This window comes from Hypanus sabinus, chromosome 2 (genome assembly GCF_030144855.1).
Source record: "Hypanus sabinus isolate sHypSab1 chromosome 2, sHypSab1.hap1, whole genome shotgun sequence".
Taxonomy (NCBI): domain Eukaryota; kingdom Metazoa; phylum Chordata; class Chondrichthyes; order Myliobatiformes; family Dasyatidae; genus Hypanus; species Hypanus sabinus.
In genome coordinates, this window is record NC_082707.1 from 84,863,143 (window position 1) to 84,889,512 (window position 26,370).

The following is a 26,370-nucleotide window of genomic DNA, read 5'->3' on the forward strand; positions in this document are numbered from 1 at the left end:
AGATGAGTAAAAGAGAAGGGTCAAGAGGGTAACCAGAATAGGATATGGAAAATGTGAGAAGGGGGAGGGGGAGAAATGACCGGAGCTGAAGAAATCAATATTCATGATGTGGATGAAGGCTGGTCAGATAGAATATGAGGAGTTTCTCCTCTTGCCCAAGTTTGCCCTCACAGGGCAGTGGAGGGGCCATGGACAGATTTTTTTCGGTGGGGGAGGGTTCTTTGATAATGTTGGCTGCTATCTGACACAATGACAGACAGAGTAACTTGTGCACCCCTCCCTTCTACCTACAATGGCTCCTATTCTCACTTCCTGTACTTATCCAAATCCAGCTCTGGCAATACTCTATGTTCTTGCTTATCTTCCTCCTCCAGCTTTCTTTCATCTTCACATTGTCTTCCCCACACATTGCTCTGTTATTTCGCTTTGACCCCCGTTCCTGTCTGCCTCCATTTGTCATTTACCTACCACAGTCTACCAAATCCACACAAATCACATCCCTCATGTGTCAACTCCACCTCCCCAATCACATCCCCTACCTGTCACACTGTATATTTGTCTACTCCTTCACCGGTCACATCCTCTACCTGTCACACTGTATACCTGTCTACTCCTTCACCGGTCACATCCCCTACCTGTCACACTGTATACCTGTCTACTCCTTCACCGGTCACATCCCCTACCTGTCACACTGTATACCTGTCTACTCCATCACCAGTCACATCCCCAACCTGTCACACTGTATACCTGTCTACTCCACTCCGGTCACATCCCCTACCTGTCACACTGTATATCTGTCTACTCCTTCACCGGTCACATCCTCTACCCGTCACACTGTATACCTGTCTACTCCTTCACCGGTCACATCCCCTACCTGTCACACTGTATACCTGTCAACTCCATCACGGGTCACATCCCCTACCTGTCACACTGTATACCTGTCTACTCCACTCCGGTCACATCCACTACCTGTCACACTGTATACCTGTCAACTCCATCACCGGTCACATCCCCTACCTGTCACACTGTATACCTGTCTACTCCACTCCGGTCACATCCCCTACCTGTCACACTGTATACCTGTCTACTCCACTCTGGTCACATCCCCTACCAGTCACACTGTATATCTGTCTACTCCATCACCAGTCACATCCCCTACCTGTCACACTGTATACCTGTCTACTCCACTCCGGTCACATCCCCTACCTGTCACACTGTATATCTGTCAACTCCATCACCTGTCACATCCCCTTCCTGTCACACTTTATACCCGTCAACTCCATCACCAATTGGATCCCCTACCTGTCACACCTGTCAACTCCACATCCAGACACATCCCTTACCTCCGCACTGGAAATCTAAAGCAACACACACAAAATGCTGGAGGAACTCAGCAGGTCACACTGCATTTATGGAAATGAATAGTCAATGTTTTAGGTCGGGACCCTTCTTTGGACTGAGACGGTAGGGGGAAGATGCCGGAATAGAAAGGGGAAGGGGAAATAGGCTAGCCGGAAGATGACAGGTGAAGCCAGGTGGGCGGGAATGGTTAGGAATATTGTGTATTTATTATAGACAAAGTCTGTGGAGAAGAGACTGGTTTCTGTGATGTGCTGAGCTGTAGTTACAACTCTCTGCAGTTTCTTGCTGTCACTTCTGCTCATATTTCAAAAAAAAGTCAATCATAATTCTTAAAATATATATTTGAAAGCAGAGTGGAGTACATTCATTGCTGATGGTTCTGCACATAATACTGTCAGCACTCCTTGTACAGAGAAGCTTTGTCACTCTGGTTGCTCACTTTGTGGTACATACAAATCTTTATTACAAATTCAATGCTACAATATATACAAACAGTGACTAACACAATTACTACACTACAAATAGACAATGCACATTAAACTAAAATGTTTCCGTCTCTGTCAATGATGGCAATAACCCCCCACAGTGCCCAGCGGTCCCGGAACGCCTCGAAGGTCGCCGTGGACTGCGTGTATTCCTTTTCGATATTTACCTGGGAACGAACATACTCCCTAAATGTTGCCAAGCAGTCTACCCGGGCAGATCCTCCCGCCACCCTTTTCCAAGACCCATGGATGGCGGATTGTGCTATCCCCAGGAGCAAGTTGACAAGGACATACTCATTCCTCCATGACCCCTCCTTACTAGATGACCATATATAAATAGAGTGGGGCTAAAATGCAACCAGAAGGTGAGAGGCAGCCCACACAGATACGCAAAAGAGGGGCTTCAGCCTCACACACTCCATGTACATGTGATACACGGTCTCCTCCAGCCCGCAGAAGTGACATGCAGGCGGGAGATCCGTGTACAAACTAAAGAATGTATTACAAGGCACCGCTCTATGCAGCAGCCTCCACCTCAGATCCCCCAGGTGCATGGGAAGAACTCCTTCGTAAAGGGACTTCCATTGGGGACCTCCCTCACCTCCAGGTGGAAAGACAGCCCGCTATGGCATGTCGGGATGGTGGACAAGGGCAAGGAAGTGGAGGGTGTGGAGCAGCAGCCCATACAGGTACCTCCTACTTGCATCCTGAATGAGATTGTGGGTGTTGAGGAGAAAAGGTTCAAGTTGTGTGGACTCGGCTCTCGGATAAGGTTTTGAGGCCTGGGCCTGACAAGCAGCTCAGCCTGAGTGGCTTGTGCACTCCTGAACTGCACTGATATCCGTTGAGGTAGGGCAAGGGTTGGTCAGGACCCCACCCTCTGCCAGCGGAGGGGATTCCTGGCCTGAGACAACCATGTTCCAGACTCTTAGTAGGTCCAGATAGAAGCCGGGCAAACTCTGCAAAGCAGCACGGCTGACGCTCGCTGGTAGCCGCATCTCTTCGTGAAGGCAGCAGCCCCTCCGAAGGAAGAATGTCGCCAACACGTGCCACCTGGGAGTGTGCTCGGCGTACAGGAATCTCTGCAGTGTTCTTTTTTTTTTAAAACTTTTTTTTATTGCATTTTTAAATGGTTACAAAGTATGAAAAAACAATGTATATAACCCATACCCCCTCCCCTTAACCCCTCCCCCCAATGAGGTACAGAGCCAGTCGCGTACATACGCATACCAGTGACCGACCGCCCTCTCCCACTGGGAGACTCAAGACCGCTGCAGAGACCCAGAATTTCCTGTTACCCCAGAAGTCCACAAATTTCTTCTGCATTCTCATGACAAAGGGGGCAGGTGGGGCCAAGGTGAACATCCAGTACCATAACATGGAGGCCACCACTAGCTGGTTTATGGCCACCACCCTGCCTCGATAGGAAAGCGCCCTGAGAAGGCCTGACCAGTGCAGCAGCCATTCCATGACTTTTGTCTCCAGGTCCTGCCAGCTCACCAGCCGGGTCTCCCCAGAAGGACTCAGGTAGACTCCCAGATAGAGGAGATGCTCCACTCAAAAGCTCTCATCTCCTCTGGCAGGGAGTTCACCTGCCACTGACCCACCGAGAGTCTGGAACATTTTGCCCAGTTGATCTTAGTGGAGGACGCTGACGAGAAATCTTCCTGGGACTCGCGCATCCTCCGCAGGTCACTGGGGTCTGTCACCATGAGGAGTACGTCGTCGGCGTAGGCCAAGAGGACGACCTCCATGTCTGGGTCACACAGAACCAGACCCTTCAGCCTTTGCAGAAGAAGGCTCAGGAATGGCTCGACACAGATCGCATACAACTGGCCAGACATGGGGTACCCCTGACCTACTCCTCTTCCAAAGGAAATGGGCACTGTCAATGATCCATGGATCTTAATAAGGCACACTGTGGCAGAGTATAGAAGCTAAACTCAGGCTACAAAGTATTGTCCGAGCCCAAATGCCTGCAGAGTACCCACCAGGAAACTGTGGTCTACCCGGTCAAATGCTTTCTCCTGGCCAAGAGAGAGAAATGCTGCTGGGGACCCAATCTCCTGGAGCAGTGGATCATGTACTGTACTATGTGGACATTGTCCTGAATGGAGTGGCCTGGGGCCCTCTTGTTGCTCAGTGGGTGATGTACCATTGCAGTGTCTGAGAAACTTCCTCGCCAGAAACAATCTCTCAATATTTAGTAGTGGAAGGACCCTGAACTGTGGTCATTCCCCACAGAGTCTTTACGTTGTCTGTATCAAACTCCAGTGCATTGGTCAGATGTAGTCCTGCAGTCTTGATTGTGTCAGTGGACAGCATTCCCCGACGGTCGCCTCACTGCGGTGGAAAAACCAACAAGCTTCGGTCAGACAATCCAGTGTCCTTCAAGCTGATGATCTTCCAGCAGCACCTGATATCCATCCCTACTGTCTCCTCAGTCTTACTTAATAAGTACAGCAAAATCTCTCCATGACGCTTCCTATTTCCCATACCGGGCATCATCTTGCCCCTTTCATTGAGACGGACAAAAAATGTTACTTCACACTTACATCGTCGTGACTTTTTGAAGGAATTATAAAGTTATACCACTGAGCTTTTCTTTCTTAATAACATGCAAATTTTTATGTAAATTATATAGTCAACTATTTTTTGCAAATTTTGAATCTGCTTCCAATGTCCTCTGAAGCTGTACCATTTATTTTTGATTTGTTGTGAAGCAGGATTAATTTGGTGTTAGGAAACTGAATCCAGTTACAAGAAAGTGATGGCTGTCAATATATGCTTAAACTCTGACCCCTACCTTATTACATCAGACATATAAAACAGAGTTTGATCCCCAGCAATCTGGTCTGGATTTTAGAGATGGAAGGCCAGTCTATCCATTAATGTGAAAGTTCTTCTGCATTCACCCATTCTTTGCTTTTCCTGTTGATCAGCTGTTTGTCCACCAAAATAGACTGGGCATAATTTACAGGTATTACGGTACTCAGGTTGAGCTGCAACACGCCTACACCACTCCCAGAATCACACAAATTTCCTCCTTTATTTATTTCACAGGCTCACTTTATAAGTCAGGAACAGAAGCATTATCAAGACTGCAAAAAGATCGTCAACATGTTGCTGTCAAACCGGGATAGTTTGGGTTGGTACCAGAGATATTTATTAGGGATAAAATCCCACCAGGACATGAAGATTATTGAAATACAGAAATGTGAAGATATTCTCTTCACAATACTTGACAGAGTTCATCAACAAGACAGCAGGTTCCAGGTAGACTATTCCAGGGAGCTTGCCTGCTTTGAATACACTCTTAGGACAGACTTTGATGAATTAGACATGGAGGTGCCTCTGAGATTCAATGATTCGTCCTTGAGAATTGAAGAGAGCTGCGACACCCCCTATTCTGTGGATGGAATCATTCATCAGACCCATACAAGAAAGGGGTCAGTTTACCTGGCTGTACCAAAGGAAAGTGAAAGCAACTGGCTTGGAAGTGACATATTCTACCAGTTTTCTAAATCATCCCAGTACAGTGGGCATATTCTTCCAGGAAAAGTCATAAGTATCTTGAAAGAACTTCTTAAAGGAGCCATTGTTTACTGTGAGCAGAACCTATTTCTTAAACCAGGTAAGGAGCTTATGAATTCTACTTTAAATTACATTACCAGATTGTTGGCTGAATACTGGCCAAAGGCTTGAACGAGCTTTGAGACTTACCATGGTTTAGATAATGTACAAGGTGCTGGTGGATACAGGCAGTGGAATGAAGGACAACGATCCAAGTTTTGATGTTATAATAATGGCTACCACCCCATGAGTTGTGAAGTGTCACCTTATTTATGTCGTCCACGTGTACTTTATTTAATAGAACGATGTATCATCCGTTCACCGTCCCTTATTTAATTTGTGTTATCTGTTACATTACCTGATTGTAAATATATCATGAGAGTTACTGTAAATAGAGTCATAGAGTCATACAGCATGGAGATGGGACCTTTGACCCAGCTGATCCATAGCAACCAAGATGCCCCATCCAAGTTACAGTCATTTGCCAGTGTTTAGCCCATAACCTTCTGAACCTTTCTAATCCATGTATCTGTCCCACTGTCTTTTAAAGGTTGTTTTTTGTCCTGCCTCAGCTGCTTCCTCTGTCAGCTCATTCCACTTAAATAGAATCAGTAAAAAAGTTGCCCTCACATTCCTCTTAAGTCTTTCTTTTCTCACCTTAAACCAACACCCCCTAGTTCTTGAGACCTCAGCTCTGGAATTCACTCTAGTTATGCCCCTCATGATTTGATGTACCTCTATAAAATCACCATCTCAGTCTTCTATGCTCTTAGGAATAGGTCCTAGATTGACCAAACTCTCCTTATAACTCAGTCCCTCAAGTGCTGGCAGCATCCTTGTAAATCTTTTCTGCACCCTTTCCAGTTTAATACATCTTTCCTATAGCAGGGTGACCAGATCTGAACACGAGTGTCCTCCACTACTGCATCACAACCTCCCAACTTTTATATTTAACGCCTTGACTTACGAAGACCACCCTGTCTCAAGTTTTCATCACCACCCTGTCTACCTGTGACTCCACTTTCAGGGAACTAAGTAATTGTACTCCCAGGTTCCACTGCCTGAGAACATTTGGGGTGGGTTCTTTTAGTCAGAAAATGGAGTTTCCATTCCACCACTATCGGCGCTGCTCTCCCCAGCATCTCCTCCGTTTCCCGCACATCTGCCCTCACCTTGTCCTCACCTAGTATGCCGTGGATCTCCATATCCATTCTCCACAACGTTTGTCATCTCCAGCAAAATCCAACAACCAGGTTCACCTTGGCTTCCCCCTCCGTCTGCTTTCCACAGGGATTTCTCTCTACGCAAATCTCTTGTCCACTTGTCCTTCTGCACTGACCTTCCTCCTGGCACTTAACGTGAGAAATGCTACATCTGCCCTTACCTCCATCACCATTCAGGACCCTAAACAGGTGAGGTAGCACTTTACCTGTGAGTCTCTCAAGGTCATTTACTGTATCTGTACTCCCGTTACGGCTTCCTATACTTCAGTGAGACCCAACGCAAACGGGAGGTCCACTTTGTTGAGCACCTTTGTTTTGTCTGTACAACAGGCAGGATCTCCGAGAGGCCGCAATTCAATTCAGTGTCCTGACGAAGGGTCTCGGCCCAAAACATCGACAGCGCTTCTCCCTATTGATGCTGCCTGGCCTGCTGTGTTCCACCAGCATTTTGTGTGTGTTGCTGTTTGAATTTCCAGCATCTGCAGATTTCCTCGTGTTGGCCACAATTCAATTTGAGTTTTCAAACCCAGAACAACTTGTCTGTCCATGGTCACTTCTACAGCCACAGTGAGGTTGGAGGAGCAACACCTCATATTCTATCTGCGTAGTCTCTCAATCTGTTGGCAAAAATGTTGATTTCTCTAACTCATGGTAACCACTCCCCTCTGACTCCCCCCCCCCCCACATTTTTTCCATCTCCCCCCCCATTCTGGTGGCACTCTCACCCTTTCTCTTCTCTTCCCCCACCCTAATGACCTGCCATCAAATTCCTTTATTCCATTGTCCACGGTCATTGAAACCTATCAAATATTGAAAAGCCTAGATAGAAAAGATCTGGAGAGGATGCCTCCTATAGTGGGCGGGTCTTGGACCAGAGGGAACAATTTTAGAATAGAAGGACATTCCTTTAGAACAGAGATGTGGAAGAATTCTTTTAGCCGTATCGTGGTGAATCTGTGGAATGCATTGCCACAGATGGTAGTGCAGGCCAAGTCATTGGGTATATTTAAAGCAAAGGCTGTTAGATTCAAGTGTCAAAGGTTACGGGAAGAAGGCAGAGGAACGGGTTGATAGGGATCATACACTGAATGACAGAGCAAACTCGATGGAGCAGAATAGCCTAGTTCTTCCCCTATGTCTTATGGTCTTCTGGTCCTCTCCTATCAGGTTCCTTCTTCTCCAGCCCTTTACCTCTTCCACCGGCTTTTCACATTTTGAAATTTGTTGTTTGGTGGCAGCAGTATAGTGCAATACTTTAAAAAGGACTATCGGTTTCATTAAGAAATATAAAAAAAATAAGAAGGCAGTGCACAAAGAGGGTAAAATGTAAGGTAGTGTTTATGGGTTCATGGACTGTTCAGAAATCTGGTAGCGGAGGGCAAGAAGCTATTCCTAAAACTTTGAGTGTGGGTCTTCAGGCACCTGTACCTCCTCCCTGATGGTAATAATGAGAGGAGAACATGACCTGGATGACAAGGGTCCTTAATGACGGATGCCGCATTCCTGAGGCTTCGCCTTTTGAAGATGTGGGTGGCTAGTGCCTGTGATGGAGCCAGTTGAGTTTACAACCATCTGCAGCTGTTTCCATTTGTGCCTTAGGGGAAATAGTGCCAGTAAATGAATTTCCTCCATAAATATAGTTAACTAATCATTAATCTACCACAGCCAACATTTCTGATGAGTTTATGCTCTACACCCACCTCTAAAACAATGGAACATCACATAGTGTACAATTACACTCTAACCAAATATTTCACTCAGTTCACTGGTGTACTCCAAGATCCACTTCATGAAAAGGTTCCTGGTACTTATTTTAAACAGCTTTAGAGGACAATACATCTTCAAACTTAGAACCTTCTTTTGCTTTTAATCATTCACGTGAATTCATTTGCACATTTCTTTCATTTTGCAGCACATACACCCTCTGGCTTGCCCTTCCTCCTGAACTTTTCTGGATCTCCTCATTGTTTTCTGATCAATGTTCTGTCAGTAGATGTTGCTACAACTCCATAAAACTGGTCTAACTACTGAAACAAGTTTTTACACCACTGGCAGCTAACAAACTTGTTTTGATTTGCGTTATGATCCATATGGTTGAAGCTGACGACAGCTTCCAAGTCATTTAAAATAAATAACCCCAAGTCAAATTTCTTTTAACCAATAGCTTCACAAACTGATAGGGTTGTTTAGAAGGTGTATAAAGTGTTGGCCTTCGTTAATCAAAGGATTGAGTTCAAAAGCCTTGAGATACTGTGGCAGCTCAGTAAAACTCTGGTTAGACCTCTCTTAGAATATTGTGCTCAGTCCTGGTCACCTCATTATAGGAAGGAAATGGAAGCTTTAGAGAGGATGTAGGAAGGAAGGGTTAAATTGATTTTGGATCAAGTTCAAAGGTCAGCCAACATCATGAACTGAAGGACCTGTAATATTCTAAGTTTACTTTCATTGAGAATAACTATTAGCTCCTCAACTTTACAAAACGAGGTAATGCACTCTGAGTAACGAAGCTCAAACTAAGCACAAGGAAAAGCAATTGTTTATTCAGGAGTTACTTTTCAGAATTGTGGTAGTAAATCTGTAACAATTTTAAATTTTTACTGGTACTCCCACTTTTTAGTAGATATTTTGTAATGGCTGCTCTGAATGCATGCTTTGTTTCCGTGGTTATCCAAGTTATCACCTTAAGACGCCGAGGATCGTCACCCTTTATATCACTTAGCGGTCAGTGTGTCAGAATCAGGACCAGGTTTATTATCATCGGCATGTGACGTGAAACTGAGCAGCAGCAGCTCAGTGCAATATATAACCTAGCAGAGAAAAGAAAAACAATAATAATAATAGTAATAAATAAAATTAAAAAGTAATAATAAATAAATAAATGTCGATTACGTATATTGAATAGATTTTAAAAAGTGCAAAAAACAGAAATACTGTATATTAAAAAAGTGAGGTATTCTCCGAAGATTCAATGTCCATTAATGAATTGGATGGCAGAGGGGAAGAAGCTGTTCCTGAATCACTGAGTGTTTGCCTTCTGTTTGCCTTCAGGCTTCTGTACCTCCTACCTGATGGCAACAGTGAGAAAAGGGCATGCACTGGGTGCTGGAGGTCCTTAATAATGGACGCTGCCTTTCCGAGATACCGCTCCTTGAAGATGTCCTGGATACTTTGTAGGCTAGTGCCCAAGATAGAGCTGACTAGATTTAGAACCTTCTGTAGCTTCTTTTGGTCCTGTGCAGTAGCCCCTCCAAACCAGACAGAAAAGAGACTGTTGTCAGAATGCTCACCACAGTACAACTATAAAAGTTTTTGAGTGTACTTGTTGACATGCCAAATCTCTTCGAACTCCTAATAAAGTATAGCTACTGACTTGCCTTCTTTATAACTACATTGATATGTTGGGACCAGGTTAGATCCTCAGAGATCTTGACACCCAGACACTTGAAGCTGCTTACTCTCTCCTCTTTTGATCCCTCTATGAAGATTGGTATGTGTTCCTTCATCTTACCCTTCCTTAAGTCCACAATCAGCTCTTTTGTCTTACTGACATTGAGTGTTCCTATGTTCTCTCTCTCTCTTTTTCTCTTTCTCTCCCCGCCCCCACATCATCTTTTACTTCAAACCACTGAGTTCTTCAGCCAACGAGTATGTATGTCATTTCCTACTTACCAACCCATTTTCAGGGTGTGATTAAATTGACTAAGGATCAGCTCTGCGGTTTCACTCTGCTTACAAAGAACTTTGTTCTAAGAAATGGCTCGTAATGAAATTCATTTCTCCTTACTCAGCTGTACTGAATTTCACATAGGGTGACGCAAAGATTACGCACCATTCTGGGTGTGAAAGATAACTCATTCATAAATAATTCCACCTGTAAAAATCTAACAACAAAATGTGATCCTGAAGTGATGTCATCATTGCACGTGTGTGCTGATTAACAATATAATTTGTTTGCTGCCCAGTATTCACGATGCCAAATTAAACCAAATCTATCTGCACATTTTTCATATCCCTCAATCCCTGAGTCTTCATATGCCTCTATGAATGACTCTTAAACAGCACTATCCCAACCAGCTTATTCAAGGCACCTACCACTCTGTGTGTAAATCATCTTTCCCCCTCACTTCAAAGCTTTTGACATTTAAATCCTGAGAAAAATAATCTATCTACCCCATCTAGGCATCTTGGGATTTTATAAATCCTCAGCCTATGAAGCTCTAGAGAAAACAATCTGAGTTTGTCCAACCTCTCTGTAAAGCTAATACTTGCTAATCCAGACAGCAACCTGAACTTCTCAAAGCATCCTCATCCTTCCAGTACAGGGCAACCAGCACTGCACATAATACAGCTGCAACGTCACTCTTATCCACAAGGCCCAAACACCTTCTACTTACTGACTTTTGCTACTTTTACAGAAACCCAAGATCATTCGTGGTTTTAAGGGTTTTACCATTTACTGCATATTTTAAATTCAGTACATATTGCCCTGGGCTACCTCCACGGAACTCTCAGTGACCTATGTTGTAAGTTACCGGTAGTTAATGCTGCTCTGTGTCTGCTTTTTGTGGGTTATTTGTGTACCTAGTCTTACGGGCTGCTTTGGGCATATTTTGAAGCCACAAACCATACATATATTCTGATGATATATTCACATTGAAGGTTTATCTTTCCATATGTACAGCCTGACTTGCTGAGTTTTTCTAGCATTTTCTGTATTTATTTGGGATTTACAAATCTGCAGTTTTGTTTTTCAATTTTGGAAACTATACATACCTGCCTTGTGCTACCTCATCACCCTGCATGAATCTAGCAGGAGTTTGTGGAGGTGGAGGTGGAAGATTGGTGTTGTCTCAAAGAATGAGGTGTCAAGAAAGAAGAGAAGAGAATTAACATCAGAGAAAGGGAATCAAAAGTTTTGTTGTGAGCCTGAGAGGAATACTGCTGATTATTCTGAACAACAATGAACAATAAAAAGTAAAACTCTTGCTTTCTGAGGTATCTTCTGGTTCCAGTACCTCTTTCCACTTGAGGCAAATACTTTCAGTCTAAAGAGCCTACATTGATTACATCAGCAAGTTCCTTTCTGCTAAGTTAGGTGAGTAGGAATTAGAAATTGGATTATTTTGCTCTATTTTTCCAGTGTTATTAATTCAAGATTCAGTTTAATAGCCAAAAAAGCATTAATGATCATTCCAGGAGAAAATATGTCAAATGCAAAGTTGGATTGGGTATATTTAACTGGAAGTTAAACCTTATGTCAGATGTGCACCTGATACATTCTTGATATAAACTAGAGTTCTCGGCTTTAGGAAGTGAATTCTGCTCAGCAGCTACAAAAAAAACACAACCCATGGTATCCTTCTGAAGGACACCTTTTGAAGAACCACTGGGCTAATAATAGGCACTTTAGAAGGCAGTTCCAAAGCTCCTTCGACACCATTCACATACTTCCCAGAAGTATTTCCAAATTAACATTTTGTGCTTTTAGAAGTAAGTAGGTGTATCAGTGTTAATACTGATGGCAACACTTTTTGAATGGAATCTTCAAGTTCAATGTTGCTGGAAATTCAGACGACCTCAGGGCAGAAGGCATCTGGACTCACATAGGTAATGATTTCACACAGAAAAAGTTTTCTACGATCCAGGCTTTTACCTCAATCTTTCCAACAAGCAACAAATTTGTATGCTTAGAGTCTCAAATGGATTACCTTAAACCATGCAATGATCTTGCCAGCTGGTAGTGTAGTGGCATCAGCAATGGGCAATGGGTTTCATGACGAGTGGTCCTGGGTTCAAATCCAGCCAGCTCCTTGCACACTTTCCATCCATGCTGGGTTGAGCATTGAATTAACAACTCAGTCTCATAAAACAAAAGCAGACAAAATGCTAAATAAGTGGCAAGGTTGCTGCCTGATGCACCACAAAGCACAAGAGGAAGAATATAATAACTTATCTGAATGTTGCACTCTACATGACGATCACTAACAGCCAAAACTTCCTAGCATTGGGATCATTCAATTTGTGTCTGTGGACATTTGCCATTCATTACATTTTACTATTGATAGAACAATAGAAATGTTGCCTAAGAAACAGAGTTAACTCTGACAAAGGTTCTTTGACTTTAAATATCAATTCTGTTTCTCTTTCCATAAATACTGCCTGATCTTCTGAATGTTTCCAGCATTTTTAAAATTATATCAGTTATCAAAATAAAGATTTATTTGGGTCAAATTTACTAATTTTTTCCTTAGAACTTAAATGCTTAACTATCGTGAAATCTAGGTCTTTTATTCAGCTAATAGGAATTTATAGTAGTAATATGGCTTGATATCATGGCTCTTTGTTTGAGTGACTAAGAAAATGTAGCAAGTTTATTCCAATGCCTTGCTTGGTTTAGAGTAACTTCTCACCTCAGTACACCTTTTGCCTCCACAGGAGATCTGGATGCTTCTTTGTTAAATATTGATGGTCCCCGGATAACTCTGCTTCTAAGAAACTTAATAAAGCCCTTGCGAGTTAATATCATTCCAATAGTTCGGAGAGCCGTGGAGACATTTTTGGGGAATGGAAACCAGCTTGAGAAAATCTTTCCAGAGTCACTTAGTCGGGCAACACTCGCGAACATTGACATCAGCAATGCAACTTACTATCACTGGAGGTAAATGTGACTATAATTAGAGCAACTGATTTACAGTGATCGGTTCGTCAAGTTATCTAGATGTCAGAGTCAGAATCAGGCTTACTGTCACTGACATTAATCATGAGATCTGTTGTTTTGTGGCAGCAGTACTCTGCAGGCATAACAAGTACTATAAATTACAACACAAATAAGTAAACCCACTAAGTTAACAAATTTCACATCATGTGCCGGTGATAATAAACCTAAGTCTGAAGTAGTCTGAAAGAGGATTCGCGAGGTAGTGTTCATGGACGATTTAGAATCTGGTGGCAGAGTGGAAGAAGCTGGTAGTAAGAGCACTGAGTGTGGGTATTCAGGCTCCTGATGATAGTAATAAGAAGATGACATGTCCAGATGGTGAGGGTTCTTAATGACGGCCACTGCTTTCTTGTGGCACTGCCGTTTGAAGATGTCCTCAGTAGTGGGGAGACGTGCCCGTGATGGAGAGGACCCTCTGAAATCTCTTACTGTCCTTACAGCTTTGGGACCTCCATACCAAACTGTGATGCAACCAATCAGAGAGCTCTCCACTTTGGGACATTGACCTGAGTTTGATGATTCAAGTTCAGTATTGCCACAGAAACATAAACTCTTTCCTGGAAAACAGAATTTTGGATATAGGTTAGCCCTTGAACTCAATCCCAACAATTCATCATCTGCTGAGTTACTTGGACTTGAAGTGAGGTGAGAAAGATAAGGGAACTAGGTGGGAGTAAGCATTCGGCATGGACTAGAAGGGCCAAGATGGTCTGTTTCTGTGCTGTAATTGTTATACGGTTATATGGGATGTGGTTAAAGACATCAATGCTGATAACATTGTGAGTTCCCTTAGGTCCTTAAGTGTTTAACAGGAAGGACTTTCCACTTTGAATAGTTCTCCATCCATACACCCTGGTTATTTGCATTTACAAGGACCATATTTCATCCCTTGGTATAGTTAGTCCAAGAAATGGCAAAGAGCTACATTGAAGGTAATCTCAGAAATGACATGGTAGTCTAATAAACTGTTACAGATGGAATCTATCTTAAAGATGAACAGATCATCTGAAGTCCAATACTACATTGGGTAACAATTGTGTTGCTGTTCAATTTCCTGGTGAATAAAATAGATTTACTTTCCAAAACCACAGTGTGCAACAGTTGTGGTAATGTCCAATTCTACAGTACTGCTGTAAAACACTGTACAGTGTCTAAAATTCCAGTGACAACGGTGAGTGGAGTGTGAGTAGAGTGCCAGTACTAGTGAGTAGCTGTGGTGTTGATATCTAGTTCTGCAGTGAATATTGCAGTCAGTAATAGCAGTGTTGATGTCCAATACCACTGTGAGTGGAGTCATACAGGAGGTAAACATGGTCTTCTGCCCACAGCATCTATGCAGACCACTTATCTCGACTAACCCCATTCATCACCATTTGGTCTAAAGATTTCTATGATTTCAGGAATTATTTGCGCTCCCAATGCTTCTTCTATGTTGCTAAAAAGCAAAGACAAAACAAATTTTGATCTGCAGTGTTGTAGCCCAAATCAGGAATGTTGATTTCCAAAACTACTGTAGTGAAAAGTTGCCTTGCTGTTCAGTACCATACTCATGGTAATTGTCTGGTTGTGAGGAACCGTAGGGGAAACATCCGGTGCCACAATGTGTGGAACGTGCAAGATGGTGCTAGTGAAACATGCCGACTTCCTGTGGGCTACGTACTTTGAACTTTATTCATCTCCCGACTGCTCAGCGTGAAGCAACAGTAATTTCCAAGATCACATTTAGTAAAAGTAGTGTTGGTATCCAATGCCACTCTGAATAGTGGTAGTGAACGTCTACAGCCATGCTGAGTAACCACAGGCTGTACCATCTGTTTGCCTGCATAGACCCAATAGACTTTAAGATCAATCTCTGTTGGCTTGGAAAGACTGTGCTGTTTCCATAAAAGGAACACTTGTTATCTATTTCAAATTCAGGTTTTGTTTTGAGCGACCAATGAAGAAGTTGCTTGAGAAAGCAGATGACGACGGAGGGCATCGTCTTGAAAGCCTGTGTCTTCTGGACAGAATTAAGTCCGATCATTGGTTTCCAGAGAAATTCAAGAGAGGACTCACGTTTAAACAGCTTCAGGTGAGTGCCTGCCTTCAGCATGGCAGTGCTTATCAATTCTGTGATAAGAGTTCTTTGAAATTAAATCCATCGTAATTATCCAGGACTTAAACATAGATTAAACACAGAATGGCAGCTGTAATTCCAGATGTGTCACTTGTTTTTGTCCTGTGAAATTGTTTGATGTCTTTATCTGTGCACAACCATGTGACAAGAGGCTTGGAGATTTAAGTCCTGCTTCCAGTATTTCATGGATTGATGGAAGAAGCTGGAGAATTGACAGGGTTGTGTGCACTTGCTCACCGCTGGGATCGCTGCATTTCAGATCCTTAGCATTGCAACATAACCCACAGGCTTATTTCCTTTGCAAAGCAGCCTGGACCACCCGGATCCCAGCACAGAGAACAGCTGGTTTTCAACCAAGGAGGAGAAAAGTAATCCTGTCTATTTTCTGAGAACAAAATTCACACTTTTTCATTTTATTAGAAAGTTTGATGTTTCATTTAGCCAACACGTTGTGCTCAGATGCGCAGGCTGAAGAAGGAACAATGGAGTCCTGATTCAAAGCCTTGATGCACAACCTGAGCAGAGCTGGCTAAAACGTTAACGTATTTAAAACAGTATTGCAATAAGCAGCCGAGTTCTGTCTTTTGAACTTGGGTGTGCAGTCAATAACAAATCACAGAGGTGTGATCAAGGTCAGCCCGCTAACAAAGTCAGAAAGATACTCGGGTTAATGGATGGTCTGGCTGAAGAACTCAGATGGCTCTCAGGAGGATTACGGTGATAGCGGATCCCTGATGATACCATGTTGGTTATATTGTTTATTCACTGAGATACAGTGAGGAGTATGCCCTTCTGCCCTTCCAGCCATGCTACCCAGCAATCCCTGATTTAATGCTGGCCTAATCACTGGAGCAATCAACCTACCAACCATTTGGGCTTTGGACTGTGGGAGGAAGTTCACGCGGTCACAGGGAGAACACACCAACTCCATACCAGCAGCGATGGGAATTGATCCCCTGTACTGCAAAGTGTTGTGCTAACCACCACACTACCGTGCCATTCCAGCGGAGAGGCAGAGAGGAAGTACACATAGGCCTGTCAGTTCTCCAGCTTCTCCCATCAATCTCTGAAATGCTGGAGGATGTCAGTCAGGCAAATGAAACTGTAGTCTCTGAGCATAAAATAGTTGTGGAAAAGGCAGAGAGCAGAGTGACCAATTCTGCTAGCGTGGCCCATAAGAGAAGGTGTCCATTCAACTTGCTATTGGGAATCTTTTTAAATGTAAACCATCTCAACGAGAGAAGGAGGGGAATCATGCCATGGCTTTTTCAGTGAAGAACAGCATGCGTGTAGGAAACCCATGCTTGTCAAGGACGTTCTGAATTCAGCGAATGATAGTGTCCTAGATGAATCACTTTCTGGTTATCATCTATCTGTTTAATTTTGCTAGATGGTGCTACTCTGGGCCATGAAGTTTTTTCCATCGTCAAAAGATTGGGTTGACCTGGAATCTTCTGTTTATCGGATGTTGGTGGTGTTGTTACGGTGCCTTGTGCTCAGGAAACTCCCCAATTACTTCATACCTGAGATCGACGTTTTCTATGAAGAGTATCAGCCACAGCTTGATTTTGACACCATCTATAAGAAGGTAGAGGAGTTTGCTGGCTTCCCTGAGAAAAGCCTCCAGATACATTTGACCCACCTCCTCCCCGTGCAGCACTGGCATGTCGACAGTTATGTTAAAAAGTTGCTGCAAATCCAGGACACTGAAGGTCTTTACTGGGACACAGCTTACTTTGACATTATTCTGAACAAGGTAAGTCTTTCAAAAGTCTGAGGTGATAATCCGGTAGATTGACATATGTGAAGCTGGAGAGCTCAGTTGTTCTGTGGGGGGGGGGGGGTGGAGGAGAAGGAATGCTGATACTCCTGGACGATAATATGGAGAAGCCAAGCTGAAAGGTCTCTACACAAAATATTAACTGTCCATTTCTTTCCATAAATGATGAAGGGTCTCAGCCTGAAATGTCAGCTCTTTATTCCTCTCCATAGGATGCTGCCTGACCTGATGAGTTCTGCCAGCCTTTTGTGGGTGTTACTCTGGATTTCCAGCATCTGTGGAATCTCATGTTTATGAGTTCCTCGAGTTTCTCATTTGTTGTCCATATTCCAGTATCAGCAGTCCTTTGTCTCTTGTCAACATGCATGCTTTATCAAAGCTCTTGTAGATCAGAGATTGTAAGGCTTGGTACAGAATAAAATTCCCTCCACTAGACTCAATCATGCATTCCCAGTCAGGCACAACACCATTAAACAAGGTAAAGCTCATCTATTGGCCTTGCATTCCCGTGGAGGGTAAAGTGGGGGCCTCATACAGAATAGCATAGCCCTTCTAGCACAATTACTTCTTCACTAAATTTGGAATTTGTCCTTTGGTAGACAGAGCTGAGGGAAAAAGCAATTTCAGCTATTCATGGATGATTTAAGGTGCTGGTACTGAACAACATTCAGTGATCAATGTCAGAAGCTTCTGAACACATCATAGCTTACAGGACATGAATAGGTTTCAATAGGTTATTTAATGTCAGAGAAATGTATACAATATACATACTGAAATTCTTTTTCTTTGCAAGCATCCACAAAAACAGAGAAGTACCCCGAAGAATGAATGACAGTTAAATGTTAGAGCCCCAAAGACCCTCCAACTGCCCCCTCCCACACACAAGCAGCAGCAAAACGACGATCCCCCTCCCCCACCAACAAAAAAGCATCAGCACCCCTCCCTCACCGAGCCCTCGAGCGTGCAGCAAAGCCTCAAATCCACCTGCTTCCGGGGCCATGGAAATCCGGCACCCTGAAGCCACACTAGTCTTCCACACTAGTCCTTGGCACATCGAAAAGAAGCCGGTCGTGATGCCCCGAGAGCGGGTCCCATTCCCGCAAAGAACTGAAGTCGGCGTTTTACTCCTGGTCAGGGTCTTCAAAAGAACCTTGAAAGGGGAAAAAAGAGAGATCAAAGATAGAAATTGGGCTGTTCCTGATAGCAGGTTTACACAGTCCTCTGTGTGAGATGTCCATACTGAAGCCAGTGATGTAGACAGAAATAGGTTTTAAGTCCTGCATTCACATCATTGAAGGACGTGTATGGATGGTTTGAACTTTCCTGCTCAGTTCTCAGTTAAAACTGCTTTTGGGACCACATAACAGAATCAGAACTTGTGTGTGTAAAGCACAGCCCTGCCAGCTCTGGCCAAGTGTCATTTCTGCTAATGGAAAAGAGCAGTTTGAGAATGCAGACTATAGAAGTCTGTTGGGTAACCAACCTTTACAATTTTAACTGCCTGGGCTCTGCTAAACGGAAAGGGTTATAATTATTCTCCCAACTTTTTCTCCGTAGTTCTTACCCACTTGATAGGTACAGTAAATAGGATTCTAATACCTAGCTGGATCATACAGCAATCATTGCAATATTAACAAAAGTGCATGAAGTAAGAGCCAGCGTGGTATTAGTTTATGCCATTTGTTCACTGGCTGCCCTGAGAAGGGTACCAACATTCAAATCTGTGTTGTAAAGCTGATGAGTTTATTCAGAGAATTGTTTTGAAATTCCAAACTCATTCTATTCCATTGTACGGGTTTTCATTTCTGATACTGATCGTGTGGACAGTCAGAGGCTTTTTCCCAGGGCTGAAATGGTTGCCACAAGAGGACACAGGTTCAAGGTGCAGGGGAGTAGGTACAGAGGAGATGTCAGGGGTAAGTTTTTTTTACGCAGAGAATGGTGAGTGCATGGAATGGGTGCCAGCTACAGTGGCGGAGGTGGATACGATAGGGTCTTTTAAGAGACTTTTGGATAGATACATGCAGCTTAGAAAAAGGGGGCTATAGGTGAACCTAGTAATTTCTAAGGTAGGGACATGTTTGGCACAACTTTGTGGGCTGGGAGGCCTGTATTGTGCTGTAGGTTTTCTATGTGTCTATACTCCTCATCTATTCCTTATTGTTGAAGTAACAGCTCCTACTCTTTCCTGGCTGGATCCCTCACCACTTTCCATTAATTCACCCTTCCCTCTCACAGCCGAGTCTCGTTAATGGCCACAACATCACAATTTCACATGCTAATCCATGCTTTGCCTATGTTACTCCTCGTATTGAAACAGGTACGCCTGAGGCCATCAGTCACACCATGCTCAACCTTTCAATTTCCACCTTTGCTTGTTGGCTTAACATCTACTTTTCTCACAGCCACTCAACTTGCTGTCCTCCCACCCCTCTGCATCTCTTGCTTACCCCTCCCAGAACAGCACAAGCAAATCAGTGCTTGGGTTACAGTTAGAGATAACAGGTGCTTTGGAATGTGAGCCATTCAATGAAGAGAGTCTGTTTTCGTGCTGTGTGCCTGATAATGGTCTACCTCCGGTTCAGCTGTGAACCATCCCGTTTGTGCCTGGAGGAGAGCCCGGTGACTGAAAAATCCCAGTGTAGCCTTCCCTGCTACACCATCTCCTTTACCACGTTAAGTCGCACTCTCTTCCTATTTTTGCCTCACTAGCATGTGGCATGGATAGCAATCCTGAGATCACCACCCCGGAGGTCCAGTCTTTTAATTTAGCAGTTAACTCCCTGACTCACTTTGCAGGACATTGCCATCCTTCCTGTCTATGTCATTGGTAATGACGTGGACCACAGCTTCTAGCTGCTCCCCCCCCCCCTTCAGAATGCTATAGCCTGTGATGTCTGTGACCCCAGCACCTGGGAGGCAGCCAGGAGGCTCCTTCACATCTGTAGAATCTCCTCTCTGATCCCCCAGTGACTCCCTTACCACTACCGCACTCCTCCTTTCCCTCTGAGCCGCAGAGCCAGTGCCAGAGGCCTGGCTGATGCAGATTTCCCCAATAGGCCACCCCCACCAATGGTATATAAAGCAGCATACTTGGATTTGAGAGGAATGGCCACAGGAGTACTCCGCACCGTCTGCCTATTGACTTTCTCTTCCCTGATGGCTACCTCCTGCAGCCTAGGTGTGCTTGCCTCCCGGTAACAGAATTCTGATTCTGTTTATCAACCCCCCCCCGCCCCCCCAGTCTCTGGAATGATCTGTCGGTCATCCAGCTTCAGTTCAAATGTTGTCCATACAGTGCTGCAGCCGAACACATTGTTTATTTAGAGATCGAGCTGGCAACAGCCCAACATGCTCACCCCATTCAGTTGAACCCACTGCCCTAACTACCATTCCCACTGCTCTATCTGTGCAATGCCTCAGCTGCTGCCAATTAACCCATCAATTTCAGCTAACAATTTGCTCTCCTGCCTTTTCTCAGTTCCTGCAAGCTGAAGCTAAACACAGAGTCCCGACACTCACCTCTTTTAAAATCTGCCTCTCACTCTGAGAATAAAGAGCTTAGAACAAATATGTGTCAAAGAAGTACTTTGGATCTTTTCAGGCCTTCTGGCCATTTTGCCGGAATCAAGAGCAGTACATGTCATCTGTATTTGTTTTCATTTCTACCAGGTGAGAAAAAAAAGAGTACCTCAAATGTTAATTTTCTCTCTCTATCTCTAGTTTCAGGTTTACCATGTCCAGGATCCTGACAGAATTGGAGCCATGCAACTTGTCTGGTCCAAAACTACCAAACTGGTGAATGATTCATCATAGCCACGATCGACCTTCGTCAGCCAGGAACAAAGTTCATCACGACCCAAGAAGGTGGTTCAATTTAACTGATTACAGAAGGCCACATGTCTGCATATTTTACAGATCAGATTAAAAACAAGGCACATTACTACAGTCTGCACCACTTACCCACAGCCATAGTTACAACAGAATGCACCCCACGTGGAACATACCACATTCCTATGGCCACTCCTACTATACAATGAATCACAAAAGCTCTTAAAACAATGCTTACTATATTTGAACAAATGATTAAAGATATCAAGAGGTATGATGACTGTTCATCCAATCCCTGTTCCTTCACTACATAGTTTATACTCATGCTGATAAATCCAAACTCTGTAGTTATGTCCAGCCTTTGAAAAGCATACTGCAAATTCTTTGTATAATGGCCTGGCTTGTACATGTGAAATTTGACATCGATCAGTTTGAGTATCTACACTCAGTTTATAAAACGCCCAAGAGTACCTTAAACAAATCCATGACTTGCATTGTTGAGGAACAGAGAAGTACGTATTTGCCAAATGGGTTCCTCTAAAAAAATGTCCCTTCATCCTAAACCATGGTTCCCCATCTAGCATAGTGGACAGAGCTCTTAATCACATTCCATCTATTCCCCACAATTCTGCCTTTACCCTCTCTCCTCCTGGACCGAGTAACGACCTGCCACTAATTCCGCCTCCGCATTCAACAGTTCATCCTTCACCATTTTCCCCAGCCTCACACCATCACCAGAGTTCCAAAGGAACAGTTTCCCTTGCAAAACCTCAATCATCTTCTTCTTACCCACCACTTTCTAGTGTTATGTTGCAGGGGATGCGAGATATCAATCCTTTCCCCTCTTTCCTTCCCATCATTAAGGGGCCAGGCAGGCTTTCTGAGTGAAGCAGTGGTTCACTTGCATTTATTTTATCCGGTGCACTGCATTCCATGTTCTTAATGGGGTCCCTGCGTCACAGACTGGGCCATCAGTTTGTGGAACAGATGCATTCAATTCCCAGGAGTGACACTGTTTGTGTCCCTGCCATTTTAATCCTCCGCCCTATTCTCACTCTAACCTGTCTATAGCCTCCTATACTGTTAAAACAAACTTGAGGGAAAACTGGTTTATCATCTAGTCATATTGCAGACTGCGGGACTCAGTATCCAATTCTCCACCTTCAGGTAGCTCATATTCTCTGCCTGTATCAGGATTGGCCATTTCTGCTCTAAGCCATACACCTGTGATATTGGCTCAGTCTCTTTCTCTCTTCACTGGCACGGCTTGACTTGTTGGACATCAATAACAGTCCTCATCTATCCATGTTACTTGGCCTCATCCTATCGCAGATATTCCTTGTGACCTATCCATTGCTTTCCCACCTCCTCTGTATTTTTTTCTTTCCCAGTGCTGATGAAGCGTCTTTGACCTGAAATATTAAATCTCTTTCTCTTAGGTGCTGCCGGATCTGTTGTTTCTAGCAATCTTATTTTGGTATTTGTTTTGTATTTCTAGTATTTATAGCTTTTTTTATTTGAAGTTTTTGGACCTGCTTTGTATGTAACTGTACAAGAATTGACATTCAGGGGAAAGGTAACTATTGCCAGGCAGGCTTAAGTTATTTCTCTTCTCTGTAGTTACTGTACATATACAGGTGCCGTCGCCGTGAAACATAAACTATCTGGTACCTCTTTTGTGTATATTGTACATATGTATGTAAGAACTGTCTTCCGTCCTGTTGCACATCATGATGATAGAATGAAACGTTTCCTTTAAGCTGATTACACTGTATATATTGAGAAGCCATCCCTATGACTCTCACAATCTGTATGGCATCAGGTAGAAATAAACTGTTCCTTGTTATTTTTTATGTCTTATGTATTATTGTGTCCTAAATGTAATGATTAAAGCTTCATTGCTTTGATCCTTGGAATCACACAAGGAGAGCTGTGAGAATGAGGAGAGCTGCTCCAGTTTGGAATCTGTTGGCTGAAGTTTGGTGCGCATTATTAAACTTATTGATGATTAGATGGAACATCGATCTCATTCCTTGCAGTATTAACACCTTCAATGTTCTTGGATGATTAGCAGTTAGTCTATGGTTAGAAATGACAAGATTGAGCCCTGCATGTAACTTAAAACATTTTATCGCATTAAAGATATTGTATTAATATATGTTGCCATTTTTGCATTAAGATTCCGAAGTTAACAAATGTAACTGGAGTGAACTAAAAAGAACAAGTTGAATCTTATATCAATTCACATTGGTAGGAAGTTCTTTTTTGTGACTTTCTTTATGTCCTTGGGTTTTCCTAGCAATTTTTTATAAATATAATATCATGTATTAAATAAACTATACCAAAGTCAATGCTAAGAGCCATTACAGGACTGTTTAACGTCACAAACTGGAAACTGTAAGAAACTAAGCAGGAATCGGCTGTGGATACCCCTTTGGTCTACTCCTCAATGCAATATAACCACTGATCCACTATAAGCATTTTATCTCAGAGCTTATTCCTAGATTTCCTTGATAAACTCATTAAACATCACCCATTTAACATGTTTTCAGGTAGCCAAATCTCTAGCAACTATTTTCAAAAGATTCACTGCCTTCCTAGAATAGTTCTTTGTAATCTGATCTCCGTACATAGTGAACAGTGCAGGTAGGGCGGAACAAATAGTTGGTATGCTAAATAACTCTCCTTCATTCCATTAACTGGAGCTAAATGTATCTGTTTAGGATGGGAGTGCTGGGAGTGCCACGATCACCAGAAAGTCAGCTATTGTAAATGTTGAAGCCATAAACAAAGTCACTTTGCTGAATTCATAACAAAATCTTTCCAATAATTGCTTTGCAAAACCTGGCAGGGAGATTCATTGCTCAATTTCTGAGCTTAACCGAGTGCACTTAGCATTTTTGAGAGAGCAGAGCCAATAGCTTACATTGACGACGGCATTGGTGCTGCTTCCTGCGCCCAATTTCAACTTTGCCTCCAACTTCCACCCTGCCCTCAGATTTACTTGGTCCATCTCTGACCCCTCTCCCCCTTTCTTGATTTCACTGTTTCCATCTCTGGAGATTGGCAATCCACTGACATCTTTCCACCCTGTCATTTGTAAAAATCTCCTCTCTCAGTTCCTCCATATTCGCCGCATTTGTTCTCAGGATGAGGCTTTCCATTCTACAACATCTGAGATGTCCTCCTTTTTTCAAAGAACAGGGTTTACCTTCCACCACTATCAATACTGCCCTCACCTGCATCTCCTCCATTTCCCTCACATCTGCCTCACCCCATCCTCCTGCTGTAAGAACAGGGATAGTATTCTTTTTATCTTGTCCTACCAACTCATGAGCCTCTGAATCCAATACATTGTTCTCTGTAACTTCTGCCATCTCCAACACAATTCCTACCAGTTGGTACATATTTCACTCCCTTCACCGCCCCCCCTCCCCACTGCTTTCCATAGAGATCACTTTCTGCATAACTCTGTTGACCACTTGTCCATCTTCTCTGATTTCCCTCCTGGTACTTCTCCCTACAAGTCTGACAAATGCATCGTCTATGTCTACAGCTTTCAAGTGAGGCAACATTTCACTTGTGATTGTATCTGAGTCTCTCAATGCAGCCTCCTCTGCATTGCTAAGGCCCGACACACACTGGGGCACCTTCATTCCATCCACTGCAAAAGACCAATCCACTGCATTGGCCACTGTCGGGTACAAAGGTTATAAGTTAATAAAGACTCCAGGATTACATACATAGTTTCTCACTAGCCATTTCATTTTGACTTCCCATTCCCATTTTGATATGTCTGTCCATGGCCTTCTCTACAGCTATGATGAAGCCAAAATCAGGTTGAAGGAACAACAACTTATATTCTGTCTGGGTAATCTCTAACCTGATGGCCTGAGCATTGATTACTCTAACTTCAGACATTTCTCCCCCTGCCCCTCCCCTTTTTTCTACTCCCCATTCTAGTTACCCTCTCAACCCTCTCCATCCTCACCTGCCTATCATTTCTCTTTGGTTCACCTCCTCCTTCCCTCTCTCCCATGGTCCACTTTCCTATTAGATTCCTTCTTCTTCAGCCCTCTACTTCTTTAAGCTGTTCCCTCCCAGCTTCTTACTTCATCCCACCTTCCCCTTCAGGTGGTGTCACCTGCCAGCTTGTACTCCTTTCCCTCTTCCCACTCTCTTAAGACCATAAGGTATAGGAGCAGAAGCAGGCCATTTGGCCCATTGAGTCTGTTCCACTATTCAATCATGGTTGATCCAATTCTTGCAGTCACCCAACTCTCCTGCCTTCTCGCGTACCCTTTGATGCCCTGGCTAATCAAGAACCTATCTATCTCTGCCTTAAATGCACCCAATGACTTGGCCCCCACAGCCACTCATGGCAACAAATTCCACAGATTTATCACCCTCTGACTAAAGTTATTTCTCTGCATCTCTGTTTTAAATGGACGTCCTTCAATCCTGAAGTCGTGCTCTTTTGTGCTACACTCCCCTACCATGGGAAATAACTTTGCCAGATCTAATCTGTTCAGGCCTTTTAACATTTGGAATGTTTCAGTGAGATCCCTCCTCATTCTCCTGAACTCCAGGGAATACAGCCCAAGAGCTGCCAGACGTTCCTCATACTGTAATCCTTGCACTCCTGGAATCATTCTCGTGAATCTTGTCTGATCCCTCTCCAATGTCAGTATACCCTTTCTAAAATAAGGCCAAAACTGCACACTCCAAGTGTGGTCTCACAAATGCCTTATGGAGCCTCAACATCACATTCCTGCTCTTATATTCTATACCTCTAGAAATGAATGCCAACATCGCATTCACCTTTTTAACTGACTCAACCTGGAGGTTAATCTTTAGGGTATCTTGCACAAGTACTTCCAAGTCCCTTTGCACTCACATTTTGAGTTCTCTCCCCATCTAAATAATAGTCTGTCTGTTTATTTTTTCCACCAAAGTGCATGACCATACACTAACATTATATTTCATTTGCCACTTCTTTGCTCATTCCCCTAAACTACCTAAGTCTCTCTGCAGGCTCTCTGTTTCCTCAGCACTACCCACTTCTCCACCTATCTGTATCATCGGCAAATTTAGCCACAAATCCATTAATCCCATTGTCCAAATCATTGACATATAGCAGCGGTCCCAACACCGATCCCTGTGGAACTCCACTGGTAACCGGCAGCCAGGCAGAATAGGATCCCTTTATTCCCACTCTTTGTTTTCTGCTGATCAGCCAATGCTCCACCCACACCAGTAACTCCCCTGTAATTCTGTGGGCT

The 26,370-nt window shown here is 43.5% G+C and overlaps 1 protein-coding gene across 1 annotated transcript in view; it reads left to right on the forward strand.

Annotated features, from left to right (window-relative positions):
• The window catches only part of LOC132380455 (protein mab-21-like 4), a 90,526-nt gene extending 67,319 nt beyond the window's left edge, over positions 1-23,207 (forward strand). Inside the window, exons 2-6 of the mRNA XM_059949264.1 lie at positions 4,911-5,481; positions 13,079-13,301; positions 15,279-15,432; positions 16,868-17,233; positions 20,981-23,207. Coding sequence (XP_059805247.1) covers positions 4,968-5,481; positions 13,079-13,301; positions 15,279-15,432; positions 16,868-17,233; positions 20,981-21,073 — 1,350 coding nt within the window. The 5' untranslated portion in view covers positions 4,911-4,967 and the 3' untranslated portion in view covers positions 21,074-23,207. The remainder of the gene's footprint in view (positions 1-4,910; positions 5,482-13,078; positions 13,302-15,278; positions 15,433-16,867; positions 17,234-20,980) is intronic.
• Positions 23,208-26,370: the final 3,163 nt, after the last annotated feature.